This window comes from Pyrus communis, chromosome 17 (assembly GCF_041283825.1).
Source record: "Pyrus communis isolate YQ-2024b chromosome 17, ASM4128382v1, whole genome shotgun sequence".
Lineage (NCBI taxonomy): Eukaryota > Viridiplantae > Streptophyta > Magnoliopsida > Rosales > Rosaceae > Pyrus > Pyrus communis.
In genome coordinates this window covers 26,634,793-26,657,287 of record NC_142581.1, presented here as the reverse complement: position 1 = coordinate 26,657,287, position 22,495 = coordinate 26,634,793, and the positions used below count along the sequence as shown (strand labels likewise).

General features: G+C 37.6%; 2 protein-coding genes across 2 annotated transcripts; both read left to right on the top strand.

The window, feature by feature from the left end:
• Positions 1 to 1,218: 1,218 nt before the first annotated feature.
• On the top strand, positions 1,219 to 2,730 carry LOC137708119 (F-box/kelch-repeat protein At3g06240-like). Its single transcript, XM_068447113.2, has one exon. The coding sequence runs from the start codon at positions 1,288 to 1,290 to the stop codon at positions 2,518 to 2,520; it is 1,233 nt and encodes a 410-aa protein (XP_068303214.2). The 5' UTR covers positions 1,219 to 1,287; the 3' UTR covers positions 2,521 to 2,730.
• An 11,233-nt stretch (positions 2,731 to 13,963) lies between these two features.
• Positions 13,964 to 15,306, top strand: LOC137707705 (F-box/kelch-repeat protein At3g06240-like). The gene has a single exon (XM_068446609.2). The coding sequence runs from the start codon at positions 14,059 to 14,061 to the stop codon at positions 15,289 to 15,291; it is 1,233 nt and encodes a 410-aa protein (XP_068302710.2). The 5' UTR covers positions 13,964 to 14,058; the 3' UTR covers positions 15,292 to 15,306.
• Positions 15,307 to 22,495: the final 7,189 nt, after the last annotated feature.

The window sequence follows — 22,495 nt, the reverse complement described above, 5'->3', positions numbered from 1 at the left end:
GTTGAAAAGTAGTTCTGGGTTAATTGAAGAATCACTTAAAAGTTTTGTACAATCCAAAGAGATTGAATTTGACGAATATCCCGAGCTTGAAGGTCTCCGGCTCTATTTATAGGCAATGGAGAAGAAGCAGCCTCGATCATCTCACTGAGATGGCAGAAGAGTAGATCGATCCTCTGGCACTGGTAATAATTGCAATTCCTGGTTGGTGGCCTTCAGTTGTCTTTTAAGGTAGTCTGAGAGGTGGTAATGTGGCATGAAAAATGTGATAAGAGTAGTATTTTTTTTTTTTTTTTTTTTCAAAATTAAGACTGGGACGATTGAATTGGTTTAGGTCACTTTTTGTAGTGATCACAACTGAACGCAGTTCGAACACTGCCCCCACCGATTCAAACAATCAACACGATACTTATGCCCTGCCAAAGGTATCTAGCATTATATATATATATATATATACATACATATATATATATATATATATATATATATATATATATATATATATATATGCATATATAATAAAGTTCAGAAATTAGGGGTGCATGGGAGGCTGTGTTAGGGAAAGGGATCATCTATGGATCTCTTTCCACCTAATCCACCTAGTCTGGGATCCGGACCATTCAAATTTGATTTAACGGCTACAAATAGGAGGTCCCTTTAAAAGTGATAATAACTGTAGCCATTGGATCAAATTTGAATGGTCCGGATCCCGGATTAGGTGGATTAGGTGGAAAGGGATCCTCTCCGAATCCCTTTCCCTGTGTTAGGGTGTTTTGGAAAGGTGTTAGTCTTTGTGTGTATTTTTGGAAGAGAAATGTGGTGAATTTAGAAAGGTTTAAATTTTAAAATTTTAACCGAGTGTAGAACAAAATTGGGGTAAACTTAGATGAAAAGTGGTTCTGTGATTGTATTTCTAATGAAAAAATTGGCAATTAAAACTCTATGAATTAGTTAAATTAAAATCATGTGATGTTACATACTAGCCCATATCCGGATATCATGCGAATTTTCCTTTCTTAGGTAATCTAGTTTAGAATTAAAAGGTAAAATTTGAATGGTTAATTTTGTATCAATAAAAATATTAAAATACTAAAATTTGAACGAATGATCCTCCGAAAAACTCGAAACTGACTGGATCTCCTTATTTTCTTTGATAGCTATATATGTTGTGGTTGTGGAAGTCCAACTTTATTTAATGTTGTTGGATTTTGGTATCTTATGTGGTAATATGTTTAGTAATTGAACCTCGAGTTTGATTTAGTTTGTCTCTCAACCTACTGGTGCTCATTCATGTGTATATATACGTGTAAAGAATTCCTGTGGAACAAAACTTTTGAAATGTCCCAAGTGCGTGAAAGCGAAACTCCTGAAGATAAGGTGGTCGAAATCCTGTCTAGGTTGCCGCCCAAGTCTCTGATGCGATTCAAATGCACATGCAAGTCTTGGTGCACTCTCATCAATAGTTCAAGCTTTGTTGCCAAACACCTCAGCAATTCCGTAGACAACAAACTCTCATCCTCCACTTGTATCCTTCTCAACCGTTCTCGGATGCCGGTTTTCCCAGACAAAAGTTGGAAATATGAAATTTTATGGTCCATGATTTATCTTTCCATTTATAGTGATGAGCACAACCATCATTATGATGTTGAGGACCTAAACATACCGTTTCCATTAGAAGATCATCATCCTGTACAGATTCACGGTTATTGCAATGGGATTGTCTGTGTAATAGCAGGGAAAACTGTTATTATTTTATGCAATCCTGGAACCGGGGAATTCAGGCAACTTCCCGATTCATGCCTTCTTGTACCCCTTCCCAAGGAAAAATTCCAATTGGAGACGATTTTTGGAGGATTGGGATTTGGTTATGATTGCAAAGCTAAAGAATACAAGGTTGTGCAAATTATAGAAAATTGTGAGTATTCAGATGATGAGCGAACATTTTATCATAGTATTCCTCTTCCTCACACGGCTGAGGTATACACCATAGCTGCTAACTCTTGGAAGGAGATTAAGATTGATATATCAACTAAAACCTATCCTAGTTCTTGTTCAGTGTACTTGAAGGGATTTTGTTATTGGTTTGCAAGCGATGGCGAGGAATACATACTTTCATTTGATTTAGGTGATGAGATATTTCATAGAATACAATTGCCTTCTAGGAGAGAATCCAGTTTTACGTTTTATGATCTTTTTCTGTATAATGAATCCATCACTTCTTCTTGCTCTCATTATGATCCAAGTGAGGATTCTAAATTATTTGAAATATGGGTAATGGACGATTATGACGGAATTAAGAGTTTATGGACAAAATTCCTAACAGTTGGACCCTTTAAAGGCATTGAGTATCCATTGACACTTTGGAAATGTGACGAGCTTCTTATGCTTGCCTCCGATGGAAGAGCCATCTCTTATAATTCTAGTATAGGAAATCTCAAGTATCTTCATATTCCTCCTATTATCAATGAGGTTATTGATTTCGAAGCTCTTAGTTATGTGGAAAGTATTGTTCCGATCAAGTGAGTTGAGGGCAAAGTTTCATTTTTCTCCTTTTAATTTAATTTGTTTTGTGGTCTCTGTAGTATGTTTGCTTATCAAGGGCTACCATTAGTTTTTGTGATTTCCACACTTGTAATGTTTTTGAAACCTTTAAGTTTTGTGATTTCCACATTTTGTAATGTTTTTGAAAGTGTACTATAACTATCTTTTTGGAGTTAATTAATAATTTATCAATACCCTTATGTTTTTTTTTTTTTTGAAATTCCCTTCTTAAAAACCTTATAAGTTTTTACTCATTTAATATAATCAAGTTAAACCTTCTACCGTAGGCAAAACTGCTCTCTTAAAGTGTTTGTTTTGAGGACGTGATATCCTTTTTCATATGAGCCCTAGATTAATCTAATGGTGACCTTAATGTCAACAAGCAAGATTTGTTGAAAAGTTTTCGATTCAAATCAATTAAAAGGAATTTTCAGTACCCGGTCGATACATCTTCGAAAGGGCGTCTCATTGTCAAGTGTAAGAATGTCCAGTGTCCATGGTGGACTTTTGGATACTGAAAATGTAGTGAGGAGTTTAGGATTGCCAAATGTGAAGTCTCCCATTGTGTGATTTGGCTTTGTTGAAGGACCATCACCCACAAGTCAACATGCGGCTTATTGGTCACATGATGAGGGAAAAGTTCAATGATCCCGATATGGTGTACAGTGCCAAAGATGTTGTACATGATGTTAAAACCAATCTCAAGGTCACAACAGTCAGCATCTCGGGCTAGAGGACTGGCATTGTCATCAAGTTGCGGTTCACCGGAGGACTCATATGCCAAGGTTCTCACCTATTGTGCCAAATTTGAGAGGCTAAATCTGGGGAGCAAGACAACCATTCTAACCGACGGAGACCATAGTTTTTGGTACTTTTTCTTTGCAATTGGTGCGTCAGTCAAGGGTTTCTTGTCATGGATGCGGACATGTATTGCGGTTGATGCATCTCACTTGAATTCAAAGTACAAAGGTATCCTCTTAGTTGTAGCAGCGTTCGACTGTTACCGCAACATCTACCCTTTGGCTTTCGGCATAGGCGACATAGAGAACGATGATTGCTGGGAGTGATTTTTCAAGCAACTCCATGGAATGATTGGGAATGTACTGAATTTGTTACAATTTTAGACTGCAACGCAGCATCGCAAACGTGGTCAATAAGGTTTCAAAAAACATTAACATGTTTATACATGTATCACTTGAAAGGGAATATGAAGGCCAAGTTTCGCCTAAAAAAGGACAACTTTTTCTACCACTACAACAAGGCAGCAAAATCATATTCTCGTGCTGAGTTCGACACACACTTTGTCAAGATCAGAGACTTGATAGCATAGTACCTAAATGATGTGGTTGTGGGCTCGAATGAATGGGAAGAGGTACAATGTAATGACCACTAACATTACTAAGAGCATTAATACGATATTGCACTTGGCAAGGGAGCTACCTATACTTTACTTGATTGATTTCATTAGGCAGTGTTGCAATAATGATTTTGACAAAGGCGGGATATAACATATATGACCACTACCACGTGCCCCGGTCTCGGTGAGAAAAAAAAATAAGAAAAATGGTATAGGATGTAAGGCACATGTGTGTCCATAAAGTAAGTGACACCGAGTTTCATGTTTACCACGTGAACAGTGAAACCGTGGTTGATATACGTAACAAGACTTGCATTTGTCATAAATTCGATCTTGAGCAATTGCCTTGCAAAACACACCATTGCAGCTTGCTTATTTGCAAGCTGCAACTTCTATGAGTTAACTTCGACCTACTACAGTAGTGTGGCGTGAGAGGTAGCTTATTCTGATTTCATATACTTAGTATTCCCCACTCTGTAATGGAACTCAAAACTGCAGCCAAAAGCACATTAATCTTACCTTCGACAAGAAAGTGATTGGTCGGGAGACCCAAGAAGCAGCGTATCCCATCACAAGGAGAACATATAGTCTATTGGAAATGCAAGCATCGTCGGAAGCTTGGTCATAACCAACAGACTTGCAGGAAACTTGTTGATATCCTCAACACCACATAATTGTGTTCCCTTGCATAAGGTGCCCTGTAATGTGCATGTATTCTGCATGTCATGGTATTTTTGGATTAAAGTGTTTAGTTTTTAAAAATGGTAGAAGCAACTCCTTGTGCATGGGTTGTACATATACTGTGCATGCATTGAGTCGTGCATTTGTTGTGCAAATAAAAAGTATATTCAGTAGTCATGTTTATAACCCAGATTGAATGGGGATGGGGTCCGTCTGAAAAAAGGATATTTATACAAGTCTACCATGATCTGGATGAAAACCCATTGGGTTATATTAAGTGACCGAATAAAACCCTAATTAATTTTTCTTTTAACATATTATTATTAAACATTTATGAGTTGACATGAGAAGAAAGAACATCTTACACATTTACATGGTATGCACACCTTAAGTAGGTTAAGACAAGACATAAAGGTAAGGTCATGTACAACACATGTACAACTCATCTACCTTGTCTTATCAATAAGGTTATGATGCCAACTAATACATTTACAAACAAACCATGGAAGCCCAATTTTGCTAACCAATTTCCACTTTTTAGATTGGGATTTAAACAACTATAAGCATGGTGCCTTTTCCAATAAAAGAAACCTTAAAATAATGGGGGTAAGTATCATTCCTTTTGGTGCCAATTCTTGAGGATAATCCCAATGCGTACAATACATTGCTCTTTATCACATTTTTTGTTAAAAAACTGTGGAAAGTATCCTACCAAGGTATTTTTTGGCGCCATGTATCCATCATTTCTCTAGGGAACCAGAACAATTTCTTGGCACCAATTTTTTGCCTATTTCATAGGCAATCACATATCCAACCACAACATTTCACATTCCACATGCGCGCGCACACACACATTAACACTAACACATTGCAAAGTTCATCACATAATCAGCCTCCATGCTTGCAATGTTCAATAATGTTTGATTATACGACACCGACTGGGGAATCCGACCACGAGAACTAAATCATAGCAACTTCAATTTTAATGTGGCAAACCTCATGGCTAGGGAACATGCCACAGTTTTCAAGACTCTGATCATCGACATTGAAAAGGAAAAAGAGGTACGTATGACAAGAATTAAGCTGTTGAAGTCTTTCAAGGACGACCACAGACTCCGAGCTCGGAGGAACCTTTTCAAGGTTAGACTCCTAAAACACAAATTGAAATACTGTTTATATGAGGATAATGTTAGCCGGTTCAAGGTCTCCAAGGAGCTAGAAATGAAGAAGAAGAAAAAGGCCTATGAGGGAGGAGTTGAGTTGTTTCGGGCGTACGCCAATCTTCACAGCGATGCCAAGGCCAACAAGGATTGGCTTGATGTTGACGTGACCGAAAAGTGCAGCCTCCTTCATAGGCATTTGTTCTAGGTGTGACATTGGCCATCCTTTTTTGTAGAGTTTAAAGGTCCATTTTTTTATGTAGTCTTCCAAAGTTGAAACTTACGGAGACCTTCTCAACTTGCTGCACCATTGTCCTTCTTGTTAAATTGGGACATTGGTGCATCAAGATAATACTTTTGATCACTTTGATGTAATATGCATTGCCACTCATTGTAATGAAAGGGGATTAACGACTACTTCCAATTTTTTTTTTTTTGCCATTTAGTGTACCATGCTTTCAGTTATTCTTAAAAGAACTAAAGAAATTTTTGACAAAAACTAAAGAACTACAGAAACTGTACGAAATTCTACCTAGACAACTTGTACATATCATGTGCATACATTGTGCACACAGTGTCTATACTATGTGCATACGATGTACGTACACGTATATGGTACATGCATGGAAAACTTGTATGTATTGTGCATGGGACGTGCATAGCATGTGCACCAAAATTACAAATACTAAATTTTCACAATTTTTCCAGACAGGAAATTAAAACCACCGCCAAAATTTGGGGCCCAATTTTGAATTTTGGGAAACATACGAAACACACCTCATTTTTTTAAAATTTAATTGTCCTTTCATTTTGGTGATTTTGTGTGTATAAAAGGAAAGGAAACACAAAACATCTCATTCTGTCATCCCTCTAAGGAAGAAACATATACCACAATCAAGCAATGAAACCTTCATCTTCCTGTTCCGAGCCTTGCTCCCCCTTTGCACCTCACCCTATAAATTTTTTTCTTCCTGTTCTCACTTATGCTCACCTCCCTCTTCCCCTGGATGGAAGACATAGGCTCGTTCAAGCCATATAAGCTTGAAACAATTGTACAGAGCATTACTAAGCACAAGGAAGATCATCCAAAGAGCTTCGCATCCTTGAAGCGGGAATTAAAAAAGGGCTCGTCAACCTGTGGAGATGTTAATGGCAAAAAAGATCGAGAAGTTCATGTCATTCGAAGCATATAAACACGCATTGGGCGAACAATACAAACAAGGCTTTCGATTGGGACTTAGTGAGGGGTTTGAAATATTTCGCCACTATGCAATCAAAGTGGATGTCAACGGGAAGTGGGTGACCGTTGACTACTACAAGGCACTTGCTATTGGGGCCACTCGCCAGGGTAATTTAATTTGAACTCGTCTAAATTGAAACTACAATTTGCTGGGATTTATGTACTCACCGTTGATTAGGATGACAATGGCAATGCTCCCAGGTGTGTGTGGTATCCTTTCTTCGCCTTCCCTTTTGGTTCAGATGAAGGAGTGACCTCAGAGTTGTGATCAACATTTGCAACACCTTTACTTTCTTCCTCCGGTGTTGCATCCCTACCAGCTTCAACATCATCAAACATGACGTTCCAGTAAGGCGCCATCGTTTATTCCTCGATCGGAGTAATCAGGTGGACAATAACCTACATCGGACAAAATCAGTGTTGCATACCTAAATACAACCTATTCGTAATACAAAATTCATCAAGTTTATTAAAATTGGAACAAACACGTATTGATTTTTGTGCAGAAAGACCATTCTTCAGCTTGTGATGGGATGAATTTAAGTTGGTGTCCTAACGAAAAATCTGGGACAATAATTGAGGGTTCTTTGTGCGCACCCTCACATAGTTTTTGGACCTTAAGCACAACAAAGTTTCAAACAACTAGATCTACAAATTTTAAAGCAATAATGTCAATAAGTTACAAAGGAAACGAATGCAAAAGTGCTTTCAACTTATAACAACTAAATAAAAGGGAAATTGCTTGAAAAACATATGGAAACCCCCTCAAGTTATAGGAGTCTCAAATCGCACCCCCCGGTTTCTCTACAACTTTTTCTTTTACAACCTTGTGGCGGGTGAATGTGGCTATGGATATGCTTGGCACCAACACCTGGAATGATACGGATCGGGAGGGATGTGTCTCCCATTTTTCTTCATCATCTACTAATTGAAGTAGGTGGTAGTCAATAGCTGACTCATTCTCTTGCCCAAAACAAATGGTTGCAGGAAACACCTCATCAGGCGGACACCTGAGTTTTGTCAGAGAAACAGATTTGATTTTCGACCTGCAATATTTAGAACATAAGCAAATCAATTAAATAAGATAAGCATGCATACAGGATATGCAAAATATATGCATATTGTCTGGCCAGATTAAATGAGTTCATCAACCAAATACAACCAAGTATGGCCAACATCAACGCGTGCACAGAATATGCACATAATATGCACAAAATATGCACATAGTATCTACCAATTCATGAACAAAATTCAATAGAATATTTTGTAGCAATATCAAAAGGATATTCAAAGAATATACATATAGTATGCACAAATTTAATGAATTCACGAACCAAATTCAAGTGTGCCCAACATATAGACATGCAAGGATTATGCACGCAGTATGCATGAATTGATGAACGTGTTTCAATCAATTAATTTCCACCAAACTCTAAACCAAATGCACAATACAAATTAACATCAAGAACTTAACAGTACAAAACACTAATTTGCACCCAAAACCCAAAATTCCCAATTTTACAAAACCTAGATTCAAATAATGAAATTTCATTTCAAATCGTACCTCTTTTTGGATTTTTCCATTGAAATCTTTTGGAAATGATGTGCAAATGCTAGAGTGGAAATTTTTTCAAATATTTCGAAAGGATGTACAAATGCACAACACACCTCCTAAATATATAGAGTGGACATAAAAGGTTGCATCGGTCGGAAACTGGGGTAAAAAAGGGTTGCATTGGCCGGAAATGGGGTGGAAAAGATTGCGTCAATCGAAAATGGGGTGGAAAAGGGTCGTGCCGTTTGGGGTTAGGGTTCTTGGAGCTAGGGGTTAGGTGCTATAGATTTTTGAACAAGGAGGAAGAAATGTTGACTTGGATTTACAAATTAACCCATTTAAATATAAGGGCAATTAGGTCATTTCAAGGTGTAGGAAAAATCCTATTTATGTCCAATTGTTATGCATCGTGTGTGCATCAGTGTGCATATTTGAAATGTCATATTTCTGTCCCAAGATTAAGAATTGTCCTATTTCTGGATATTCCCCAACAAATTAAGAAATCTTTGCTTGCAAGTGCCAGCTTTGAGCAAGGCTTGCCTTGGCACTAAGGCCATCTTCAACCGATCCGGCTAGAGGGCCATTGGGCCGAAAATAGCCCAAAATGACACGAAAACCGTCTTTAACCGAAGGCTAGGCCAAAGGGCTCGTGGGCCCCACCGGGCCATAATTGGAGAATTGGCCTAATCGGTTGGCCCAAACCAGCTAGCCAGCTAGCCCCATCCGGTCCAACATTTTGAATCCCAACGGCTACTTGCTGACGTCATGCAGACGTCAGCTAGTTGTTAAATTTGAATTTTTTTTTGTACAATTTAAAAAAAAAAAAATTAAAAATTATATATATATATATATATATATATATTCCTATAACTTCCTAAGCCATTAAACAACATTAAATAACATTAAGTAACATTAAACAACATTAAACAATATTAAACAACATTAAATAACGTTAAGTAACATTAAACAACATAAAACTTAAACAATGTTAAAAAAAACATTTAACAACATGAAACTTAAACAACATTAAAAAAAACATTTACCAACATAAAATTTAAACGCCTACTCCATGCTTCTTTTGGCCTAAAGATGTGCAACAAGATCTTGTTGTAGGTACTTGTTTGTAGCACATGAACGTGTCATCCTATGGCACCTCATGTACTCATTTAAAGAGATATTACCAGGTCTTGCACTCAAAGGCAAATTAGGGCCATCATGTATTTTTGCACGAGCCTTTCTTAACTTATTTGGATCCTCTTGGTCGTCATCAAACTCTCCATCAATATACCCATCTCAATCATCCTCCACAATCATGTTGTGTAATATGATGCATAACATCATGATGGAGTTCAAATTTTCTTGACTCAACCCTTTTGCCGTTTCCTTAATAATCTTCCACTGTGCTTGTAGAATACCAAACGCTCTCTTAACATCTTTCTGGTATGCCTCTTGGTGTAAGGTAAACCACCTTTCGGTGTCATTCGCAGGGTTTGCAATTGCTTGGACAAGTGTCGCCCACCTTGGGTAGATGCCATCTGCCAAGTAATACCTCATGTTGTATTGACGCCCGTTGACGTAGTAGTCAAGTTGAGGTGATTTACCTTCCGTCAGATTATTGAAGAGGGGTAAATGCCCAAGAACTGTAATATCATTTTGGAATCTTGGGACTCCAAAGAAAGCATGCCAGATTTATGTGTCAAATGACACAACCGACTTTAACACAATAGTTAGCTTTCTCGATCTTTCGCTAAAGCTTCATTTCCTTCTGATGGGATAGTTCTTCCATTGCTAATGCATGCAATTTAATGACCCTATCATGGCCATAAAGCCATGGTCTTCAGCTTTGCGAATGAGCCGATCTAGATCTGTTTGATTTGGTTGATGAAGGTACTCTTCTTTGTAAAGCTGAACAATTGTGTAACAGTATTCAGCAAGATTATCAAGGCATGTAGACTCAGACATACCATATGTATCACCCATCGCATCAGTTAGGGAGGCATTGGCCAACATTTAGAGTGCAATAGTAAACTTTTGATGAGGTGAGAAACTAGAGTGGCCTGATCTGTCCAGTTTCTGTCGAAAGTATGGATTGACATGTTGGTGCTCAAAGACATGACACCTCATTCGGAAGTGACTTCTGAAATCCTCTTCGTTGTACACCGAGTTAGGGTTAAAGTAGTTGTTCATCATATTCTGATACGCCATCTCTCATTTTCGTGGCTTGTAGCCACGATCAGCAATAGAGCCACCCCATTGAGGTTGTTCTTCAGTTGCTTCACACGCCATGACCCTAGCCATGGCTGCCATATATGATGCATTGCGCCATGCTTCATCTTCTTGATCGGACTCCTCATCTTCTCGTCTCATATTCGCCCATTTAGCTTCCAATTCAGAATTGGATGAGGACCCCCAATTGGAATCCAAAAAGAATCCAAAGTTGGAATTCATTGCAAACTTGAACTGAAAGAGATTGAATTAAAAGAGATATTGAAGAGGGCAAAGCTGAAGGTGTGTGAATTATAGGCCAATATCCACCCTTTTTATGGACATTGGAAGCTGAAGATAAGAAGTGCCACATAGATAAAAATCCTATCTAAAATTCCCATAACCAATTACATCTCAACATGTGGCACTTGAAATCTTATTTGAAAAACTATTGAGATTACATATCAACAAGAACTCTGCAAAGTTACTCACAGATTGACACATGGCACTCGAAATCTGAGACGTAAAATTATTGAGATTCCTTATCAACAAGAAATTTGCAAAGTTACTCACAGATCGACACGTGACACTCGAAATCCGAGACGTAAAATTATTGAGATTCTAACTCGAAAAATTATTGAGGTAGTTTAATTCAAGTAACCATATTAATTCAATTAAAATAATAAATTATGTTTGGCCCTAGGACCCTTTTTGGCCCTATCGGTTGGAGATGGTTTTTTGTCACAGGGCTATATTTGACCTATGGCCTTCTGGCCCCTTGGTTGGAGATGGTAAGAAATATGGCCTGGCATTGTTCATTAAAATATTAATTCCTTGGAGGGCTATAGGGCTAAAACGAGCCCTCTGGCCCTCATTTAGTTGGAGATGGCCTAAGTTGGGTATATCAGGACCTACTAATTGGCCTTCAACTTTTAGGCGGTGGAGCAGTGTTTTTGAGTTTTGGGCAATATTTTTTCCCCTTACCTTCCAAGATAGAACTGCTCTACAGAAGTACAAAAATTGGGGGTGCATGGGAAGCTGCGTTAAGGTGTTTGTGGATGTGGTGTTGGTGTTTGATGGTAGTTATGGAAGAAAAGTGGGTGAGATTAAATTTTTTCCAAACACATTAAAGATACAAAGAAATTTAAACTTACCAAAGCACGTTTAAAAAATTCATAATAATTCGTTTACAAGTGTGAAAAATGTGAAAAAATTACAAATGCTCGTGATCGCATCCTCTGTACTTTGACAATAGGTACATCGTCATTTGAATTTTAAAACCATACAAACCCTCACGAATTGTGTTTTTAGGGGGAGATCAAAATAAATAAAAAATCATAATAATTAATGTACAAGTTGAAAAATGAAAGAATATATAAACCCTTGTGACTGCATCCTTTACGCTTAGACAATAGTTACGTTATCGTTTAGATTTTTAAAACCCTCCAAAATGTCATGAATAGTCTTTTTAATAATAATACAATCACTCGTAATGACAAGTTTTACAACTTTTGTGCAGGGCTCAACTTCAAAATGTGACACCATTATCTATAAACCCTAGATTTATATTTAACCATTGATTGTTGTTTATGCTCTATTCTTCTCACCGGATTTCATTTTTCAAATTTTCTTTTTTAAAAACATGATCTTTAAGCGGATGCAGCAAAATCAAGGGCTCAACTTCCTATTGTGCACGTGGTTCTAAAAGACGCTAAGCACTAGTCGGGCGGTGGGTTAGGGCCTAGCAATTTGGCTGCTAGGCAGGAGTTAGGTGGGCGTCTAGGCGGACTAGGTGGATTTAAGTAAATGCATTATGTTTCGTGTAAATAAGTGTGACATCCCACATCGCCCTCCTTAAATGTATATTCCCATCCTTACCTAGCACGAGGCCTTTTGGGAGCTCACTAGCTTCGGGTTCCATGGGAACTCTGAAGTTAAGCGAGTAGCGCGCGAGAGCATTCCTAGGATGGGTGACCCATCAGGAAGTTCTCGTGTGAGTTCCCAAAAACAAAACCGTGAGGGCGTGGTCGGGGCCCAAAGCGGGCAATATCGTGTTACTGTGGTGGAGCGGGCTCGGGAAGTGGTCCCTCCCGGGCCGGGATGTGACAATAAGTATCTATTTAAAATTAAAATATATATAACTACAAATAGAATGGCATATACATTATGAAGTATTGGAAAATAATGAAAAAATGGGCAACAAACATATAATGTGTGTTTATTTAAGTATTCAACAAGTCTCTTACAATTTATGGAGAAAAATAAAATGCAAAATGAAAGTTATCTAGTTTCTATTTAAGTGAGTCACAACTTAGGCGAGTGCCTAGGCGGGTTTGGATAGACTAGGCGATCTAGGCGAGCGCCTCAGTGGGTCTGGACGGACTAGGTGGGCGCCTCAGCAGGTCTAGGCGGGTGCCTCAGTAGGTCTAAGTGCCATTTCTTAAATTTCAAGCGCCTGGGCATTAACTGGGGCGCTGGCCAGCCGCCTAGTGGCTAGGCAGGGATTTTTAGAACAGTGATTGTGCATATCCTTGAACATTTGATATTTTGTAGTAATGTAATAATTTTTTTTTTCATTAGGCTCTTATTTTGGTCTATGTGATACTTGAAAGACAAATATGTTTTTATGTTTTGAGGTAATATTTATATGACAATGTGGTATGTAGATACTAATTTAGTATTATGCTTTTCATTTGATTATTTATTGATTTAATAAATATTTTCTTTAAGGGTAAGGGGTTGGCTCACATTACCCATTTATTTTAACGGTGTTACACGACAAACCTGTGAAGATATCAGATATGTCACGAAAATAACATGAACACAGAAAACACGATACGAATGCCACGTCTAGTATTTCTAATGAAAAAAATTGGCTTAATTAATTAAAACTCGTGTAATATATGAATTTTCCTATGTTAATTAAAATTGTGATGTTGCACACTGGCCCATATATGAATATCATGCTCACCTAATCATCAATTTAAGTTTAGACTAAAAAGGTAAAAATTTGAATGGTTATTTTTGTATCAATAAAAAAATCTAAAAATATAAAAATGTGAACATATGATTCTCCATAAAACTCGAAACTGATTGAATCACTACCCATTTTACCTAAATATGTTGTGGTTGTGGAACTCCAAGTTTATTTAGTACTGTTGCACGTTGGCATCTTATGTGGTAATATGTTTATTAATAGAACCTTGACTTACCAGGCCTTAGGGATTTGGACTTTGATTTAGTTTTGCTCTCAAACTCGTGGTGTCCTTTCCTTTGTATATATTATACGTGAGAACAATTCCTGTGGGACAAAACTGCTAAAATGTCTCAGGAGCGTGGAAGTGAAGCTCCTGAAGATAGGGTGGTCGAAATCCTGTCCAGGTTGCCGCCCAAGTCTCTGATGCGATTCAAATGCATACGCAAGTCTTGGTGCACCCTCATCAATAGTCCTCGTTTTGTGGCCAAACACCTCAACAATTCCGTGGACAACAAACTATCATCCTCCATGTGTATCCTTCTCCACCGTTCTCAGATGCCCATTTTCCCTTACGACAGTTGGAAACGAGAATTTTTCTGGTCCATGATTAATTTTTCCATTGATAGTGATGAGAGCAACCTTCATTATGATGTTGAGGACCTAACTAATGTACCGTTATTGCAATGGGAAGACCATCATGAAGTAGAGATTCACGGTTATTGCAATGGGATTGTCTGTGTAACAGTAGGGGAATATTTTTTTTTGTGCAATCCAGCAACGGGGGAATTCAGTCAACTTCCCAATTCACGCCTTCTTCTACCCCTTCCTAGGGGAAAAGGAAAATTTGGATTGGAAACGACCGTTAAAGGACTGGGATTTGGCTATGATTGTAAAGCTAAAGAATACAAGGTTGTGAGAATTATAGAAAATTATGATTGTGAGTATTCAGATGGTGAAGAAACATATATTGAACATACTGCTCTTCCTCATACGGCTGAGGTATACACAACAACTGCTAACTCTTGGAAAGAGATTAAGATAAATATATCAAGTAAACTATTATCATTTTGTAGCTATCCCTATTCTTGTTCAGTGTACTTGAAAGGATTTTGTTATTGGTTGTCAAGCGATGACGAGGAATACATATGTTCATTTGATTTAGGTGATGAGATATTCGATCGGATAGAACTGCCTTCTAGGAGAGAATCTGGTTTTAAGCTTGACGGTATTTTTCTGTATAATGAATCCATCACTTATTATTGCACTAGTTACGAAGAGCGTTCCAGATTATTTGAAATATGGGTAATGGATAACTATGACGGAGTTAAGAGTTCATGGACAAAACACCTAACAGCTGGACCCTTTAAAGGCATTGAGTTTCCATTGACACTTTGGAAACATGACGAGCTTCTTATGATTGCCTCGGACGGAAGAGCCACCTCTTATAATTCTAGTACCGGAAATCTCAAGTATCTTCATATTCCTGTTATTATCTATAGGAATAGGGTTATAGATTACGCGAAAAGTATTGTTCCAGTTAAGCGAGTTGAGAGCAAAGTTCCATTTTCTCCTATTTAATTTGTATGGTTGATATACGGCTTGAGTTTGCATCTTCTAATTTTTCTTTGTGGCCTTTGAACTATGTCTGCTTATCATGGACTGCCTTTCGTTTTTGGGCTTTCTACATTTTGTAATGTTATTAAGTGTATGATAACTATTTTTTAAAGTTAATTAATACTAAGAATTCCCTTATCTTTCCATTTTTTTTGCTTCAGAATTCCCTTCTTAAAAAGCTAATAACTTTTAATCATTTAACATAATCAAATTAAATCTTCTAGCTAGACCTGCATTTGTATCGTGTTTTCCGTATTCATGTCGTTTTTGTGACATATCAATATCTTAACTGGTTGTTTCGTGTAACAGGCATTAAAATGAACTAGTAGTATAACCCGACCCAAACTCGACCCATTAATATTAACGGGTAATATGAGCTAACCTTTTACTTGTTAAGAAAATATATTTTAAATCAATAAATAATTAGGGAACTATTATTAGCACTCTAAAAATCTCATTCTACACTTCTCATAAGTGTAATTTTCTTTCTAATTATAGAAAGTTTGGAGTGCAAAATGAGATTTTTGGAGTGCGAATAACAATTCCCAATAATTAAATGAAAAACGTAGTTGTATGGAAGAAAAAAAATGGTAAATTACATTTTATTACCTCAACTTTGTATCGCATAACAATCTCATACCTTATCTTTTAAACATTACAATGTCATACATCAACTTAAGAATTCATTGCAATGTAATACCTCCGTTAACTTTTTTGTTAATTTTTCTTTTAAATGCTGACGTGGTAGACGTGAACCCCATATTTTGCTGATATGGATATCATGTTTGAGCCACTTGGAAATGAAAGTGATAAAAATTTGATATTATTTAAAAATGTTTGAAATTTAATAAAAATATTGTAAAATTATAATTAAAATTAAAAAAGAGAAAAAAAAAAAAAAAAGGTTGAAGAGGATGGGACCAAATGACATAGTTTGGCCCAAGGTTTTTTCTTGGGTAAATTACATTTTGCCCTCTTAGGTTTGGGTGTATTTACAACTTCATACAACATCTTTAAACCATTTCAATTTCATGCATTTACTTAATATTTATATCAATTTCATACGTCCGTTGGTCAATCTGTTTGTTTGACCGTTAAGTGATAATTTGGCAAGCTTGGAACCCACATTTATATTGATGTGGATATCAAAATTTTGCCACATAGAAAATCATTAAGAAAAATCAATTTAAAAAGAAAATCGTTAAGAAAAATCAATTTAAAAAGAAAATCATTAAGAAAAATCAATTTAAAAAGAAAATAAAAATTCAAACAAATAAACAAAATAAAAAAGTGGGCCCACCCCTTCAATCCCTTACCCAACACCATGTGGAAAATATCCAAAGGTTGTTAGAGTTGTTACCAAAATTAGTTAGTTAAATAGCTTAGACTGCAAGTTAGTCATGATGGCTATATAAACTGTATTCTCATAATTGTAAAGATTAATTCAGTATCAATGTAATCAATTACTTTCTTTCTCTCTCTCTCTCTCTCATTCCCTTCTCTCTTTTCTTCTTCAATACATGCTATTTCTGGATCTCTGTGTTTTCTGCATTTCTGTTAACATGGTATCATCGCCATGGATTGATCTTTGCTGATCCTCTTCCGCTGTGGGTTAACGAGTTTTCGTACAAGCTTGGATGTTCGAGTGCTTTTTCTGATGATCGGGTCGGATTCGTTTGGATTACACTTGAGGACTAGCAAAGTCGTGATCTTCATCTTTCTTCTTTGATTTTTCTATCGGCAAGATCTAATCGTAGAGTCTGTGGGCTGATGATTGATTTAGGGATTTAGAGATTTGGGGATTTGAAGATTGAGATCGTGGAGAGGTGAAGAAAGCGAGTGTAAGAATTGTGTTCTGGGTTTCAAGATTCAAGTTCTCAGGTTTTGTCTTAGATTACTAGTTTTCTTTCCAGCATATTAACTGTTTGTGATAATGTCCCAATGAAAATTTTCTTGGGAATTTTGGAAGTGTCAAGGCCGATGGCCATATACTTCAGATTTGTTAAGACTTCAAGGCCGAATGCCACATTTGAGAATCTTTAAGGCCAATTGCCATTTCTTAGTTGCTATGAAATTGTTGATTGTATTTCCCTAAGGCCGATTGCCGGGATTTTTTGTTGTCTAAAAGATTGTCTGTTAATTGGGTTTTCTGTGATATTGTATCTTGTGCTCCTTCGGGGTTGTTCTTTCGCTGTGATTGTTGAGGATTTCTTCTTACTTCGCTGGGGTTTTCTGGTAGCTGATTTGTTGAAGCTTCTGTGATGGGGTTTTCTGATCATCTACTCAAGTCTCAGGTTTTGTTACTCAATTATGCACTCCATCTGTTTGCTTAAATGCCGCACTGAAAATTTGCTTCAGAGATAACATTCTGTATTTCAGCGCACTTAGCGACGACATTTTGGTCATTCAAGCCTTCCTCTTCTTCACATTCATCTCTCTGCTTGATTCCCTTAAAAACCGAATGCTTCTATCAGCAATTTGTTCTTGGTTTTGATGCTCAGCTTCATCCTCTTCACCTTGGCTTAGTATTACCTGTCTTCTCCTCATGGTCATTTCTTTGCCGCTGCTTGTGCTTGATGCCCCCGATGCCCTTCTACTTTGAGCATTCCTTGCATTATATACCGCCCTTCCAGAACTTTGACGATTAGCTTCTCTGCCATTTGAGGCTCCAACAGCTTTCTTTGCTTCAACTTTTTGTGGAAACAGAAGCTATATTGTGTTCCAAATAACTGTGTTAACGATGCAGGATCTACTATTGCTGATTAGCTGCCTGTACTTGGGGCACCTCTTCCCGCATTTATCAGCGGCGGACTGCAAACACTTCTTACAGAAACTGTGCCTGATAGGAGCATATTCATGCGACTTAATTAGCTTGTTCTCGTGCATTTATGTTGTGTTTACTTAGCTATTTTAGTGTTTAAGGCTACTTTTGTGTATTTTCAGATTATAAGGCCAAAGTGTGCAAGAAGATGCAAATTGGAGTCTTTTGGAGCGAAAGAGGAATGAATGAGTTGAAGATTTGAAGAAACGACGAATTCCTACTCCAACGATGAATTCTTACCAAAACGAGGAATCCTACTCAAACAAGGTTTCCTACTTGAAGTAGGAAAGTTAACCCTAAGTTTCCCGTTTTGGTAACCTTTCCTAATCTAAACATCCGTATTTTCTAGCCACTTTGAAGACCTTGTAGGTACTTTAGGACACAAAACGAAGACCCTAGGCTCCTTATCCATCCTTGCCGTGCCCTTTTATTTTCTTCCCTTCCCTTACCATGCAAGGGAGGGCAATTTTGTCCTAGGGTTGCACTTAAAACACATGCTTTTAAACCCTAGCCGCACCTTTATATTTCTGTTTTAATTTCCTATTTTCGTAAGCCTTTGATTTAATTTTAAATAAGCTAGGGTTAGTTTTCTGAAATCATACATTTTCCTAACCCTAGCCACACCCTTCCACAATCTCCCTTGAATCCGTGGCCTTTGATTCATCCAAAATCCATCTCAGCCATTCACTCAAATAAACCCTAAACTACAACCTTGAAACCGTAGCCACCTTCACATCCTAATTCCTTACTAAGCCGTGGCTCCCATTTTTATCATTAACCCTAATAAACATAAAAAATCATTGATTGCGGGGGCACCATATTCCTTATTCTAATCAGCCATTATCCCATTCATTCAACCTAGCCGCAAATCTCATTCACCTTTTTCTCTAGAGGCCGTGCCTTCCCCAGTGATTGCAGCCAATTCCCATTGATTGCCGTGCCTTCCCCCTGTGATTCTAGCCTTCCTCCACTATTGCCGCAGCCTCCCCACTCTATTCCACACCATTTTTCCTCCCAAAACCGTGCAGCCACCATCACAGATTTTCTCCCATTTTTCCTCCCAAAACCGTGCAGCCACCATCACCCAAAACCTTTGCCGTGCCTTCCTCCATCACTCCACAATCTTGCCGCACATCTTTACCACCCTAAACCCATTCCTAAACTAAAACAACATCCAGAAATTCCCAAAAACCAATCTGCCGCAGCAAGGAGAAGAGGGAAGAGGAGCTTCGACGCGCACCAATTCAAGTGGATTCGTTGGGCGTTCTAGGTGTAATCAATCCTTTGTGCTTTATGTTTAAATTCAATTGTATTTCTCTTTTTGTGAACATGAGAGGCTAAACCCTTATTTAGCTAGGGGGTGATTCGAAACCATGTTTATGCTTGCAATATGATTTGATTACATTTGGTTGGAATTTCATGAATGGTGAATTCAATTCGTTCATCTATTTGATTGATAACTTATTTGTGTATGTTGATTGAGAGTGCACGCTTAGTTTTCATGCATGAATATGATGCTAGATTATGAGGGAGTTTCACCTAATAGTTACAATCTTATAATCACAAGTAGTGAAGGTCGCTTGAAAACGATCGCGTTGAATGAATTCTTAGCATAAGTTTCATGCAATTCATAGTAATGAATGCTTCGTCAATGCTTATGTTTTTCATAGAACTTAATGATTCTTGCTTGTATCTCTATTATGCAATTCATGTAGGGAACTTGTAGGGAATGTTTTGAGTTGTCGTATGCAATCATCCAACTTAATAACTTGTGGAAAAACTGAGGGTTAATTAGTGCAATTCACGGTTAATCTGGGGCGTTGAGTATTTATAATTCATCGAAAGACCAACTGAAAATCAAATTGTATGCAAGTGTGACATGTGTGGAGAAGCACCTTCTAACTAGCATTCATCCATATTTTCATCACATTCATATTTATATTCTGCCTTTAAATTACAATCTGTGTATTTAGTTTAATCTCGTCCAAAACCAATCCCCCTTTACCTTAGTGTCTAATTTAGTTAGAAAGTGTCTTAGTTTGTGTTTATAAGTGTTTTGTATTCTTTGAGTCTAGTTTAGTGTTTTAACGTTTGTTTTACATTTTTGAGTCAGTTTCCAAGTGATTTAGTAATCCCTCCTAATCCCCGGTCTAGAACGATCCCTACTTGCATCTTTACTACAATTGTCACAAGAGGGTTTTAATTTGTGTGCTTAAACAGTTAGCATCAAATTTTTGGCGCCGTTGCCGGGGATTAGCAACTTTGCTAATCCCTTGGTTCTTTTCTTTTTGGTTTAGTTGTTTTCGTTTTAGTTTCTAACTTAGTGTTGTTTTCTTTGTTTGTTGTTACTTTTGATATTTGATTTAGTTCTCTTTCTTTGATTTTAGGTACTAGAGAAGTAAGATATGGATTTTGCTAGCATTCAAGCTCAATTGGCAAATCTTACTTCTCAATTGTCGCCGTATGCCGAAAGGACCACAATGTAGAGTGTCCCTACATTTGGTGCTTCATATAGGCAAGGATTTCAAGCCAATCAATGTCCACAAAGAGATTGGAGGGATCATTCAAACTCTATGTGGTGGGAAGCTCAACAAGTTCAACGTGAAGCATATTGGCAGCCATATGAGGAGTTCTATTCAAGACCTATGCAGCCACCACAACTTCATATGCAATATGCTCAATTAAATTCAAGTTCGTCAATAGATTATAATCAAATTCTTAATGAATTAAATTCTTTGGTGCAGGGGTCACAAAATCAAGCCAAGGAGGCTCAACAAGAAGCATATTGGCAACCATATGAGGAGTTCTATACAACACCTATGCAGCCACCACAACCTCCCCCACAACAATTCCAATCAAGTTCAAGTATGTCCATGGATAATGATAAAAATTTTCAATTACTAACCTCTTTGACGCAGGACGAACAAAATCAAGACAAGAAGTTGGGTAAATTGGAGGAGCAAATTGGGCAGATTATGGAGTTCATGAAACAAATTCAAGAGCAATGTGAACTCTCCAACTCAACTATTGAAAACTTGAAGGAAGATTTTGAAATCCATAATGCTATCACTTTGGGAAGTGCTATGGAGGTTGGAGCTGACCTAAAAATGTCCAAACATAGCCTAGAAGTGGATGAGGAGCTGCTAATTGAGGAGGAGGAAGAAGACATACACACGGCAAGGGTAGAAGAACCCTTGCCGCAGCCCCCTAGGCCCTCTAAACCACCCACCACAAGTAAGGACGTCCCAATTTCATGTTATTATGATGTTATTCCACCCAATGTCCCTTTTCCTAGCAGGTTTTTGATTCCCAACCAAGAAGAGAGTAAAAAGGACATCGTGGAAGCCTTCCCAAAGGTGCAGAATGCTATTCCAATTCTTGGTGCAACACATCAAGTTTTAGATGGTGTTGAATTCTTCAAAGGACTTTGTACACCAAGAAGAATGATTCAAGAGAAGGTAGTGGCTGGAGAAGATGTAGAAGGCATCAAAGAGGACATATTTGAAACCACAAAACCCAAAGAAGTTGAATTTGATGACATTGGACAAGTCATAACCATCACATGCAATCTGGCCAAGTCCAATATCCCTGAAACTTTCAAAGGAGTGGTGTTTGTCATTGAGTTCTTGTCGGACAAAACAAGTAAGTCATCTTCTCCAAATTCCATTACATTTTATACTAACTGGCTGATTTTGATGAATCAGGCACCTACACTAGAATTCAAACCAATGCCGGTTCACTTCAAGTATCACCTTCCATTCAAGGATCCATTCTATGCCGTGAGCCCTAGTAGAGATTAAAAGAAGGTTTCGTCCGGCTGGAAGACGTTAAAGCAAGCGCTACTTGGGAGGCAACCCATGCAATCAACAAAGGACGAACTTGGGAATCGCTCCACACTCAGATTTGCGTCCCTAAACCCTTTCCTTTGTTACTTACTTTATGTTATGTGTAATGTGATCAATTGTGTCTAAAACATTGAGGACAATGTTTAGTTTAAGTGTGGGGGGGTAACATTCTGTTTTGAGATATTTGTGCATGAAATTCGTAGGGTTTTACCACCTAACATGTCTAAGCTTGTTTCCCACTGTTTTTAAGTGTTTTTAGGCTATTTTAGAGTGTTTTAGAGTGTGTTGACTTAAAAATCCGAAAATACCATAAAAATTTGAAAAATTGTTTTGCAAAACCCAAAAAGAGTTGTTTTTTGTGTGTTTGTTTGTGTCGTAGGTCACCTTCCAACGCAATGATGAGGATTTGGTTTTTAATTGCATGATGGTTAAAGAAAGTTACAAACATGGATGGACGTTTGATATACTCTTTGGTTTATGCTTGGTTGTAGTTATAGTTTAC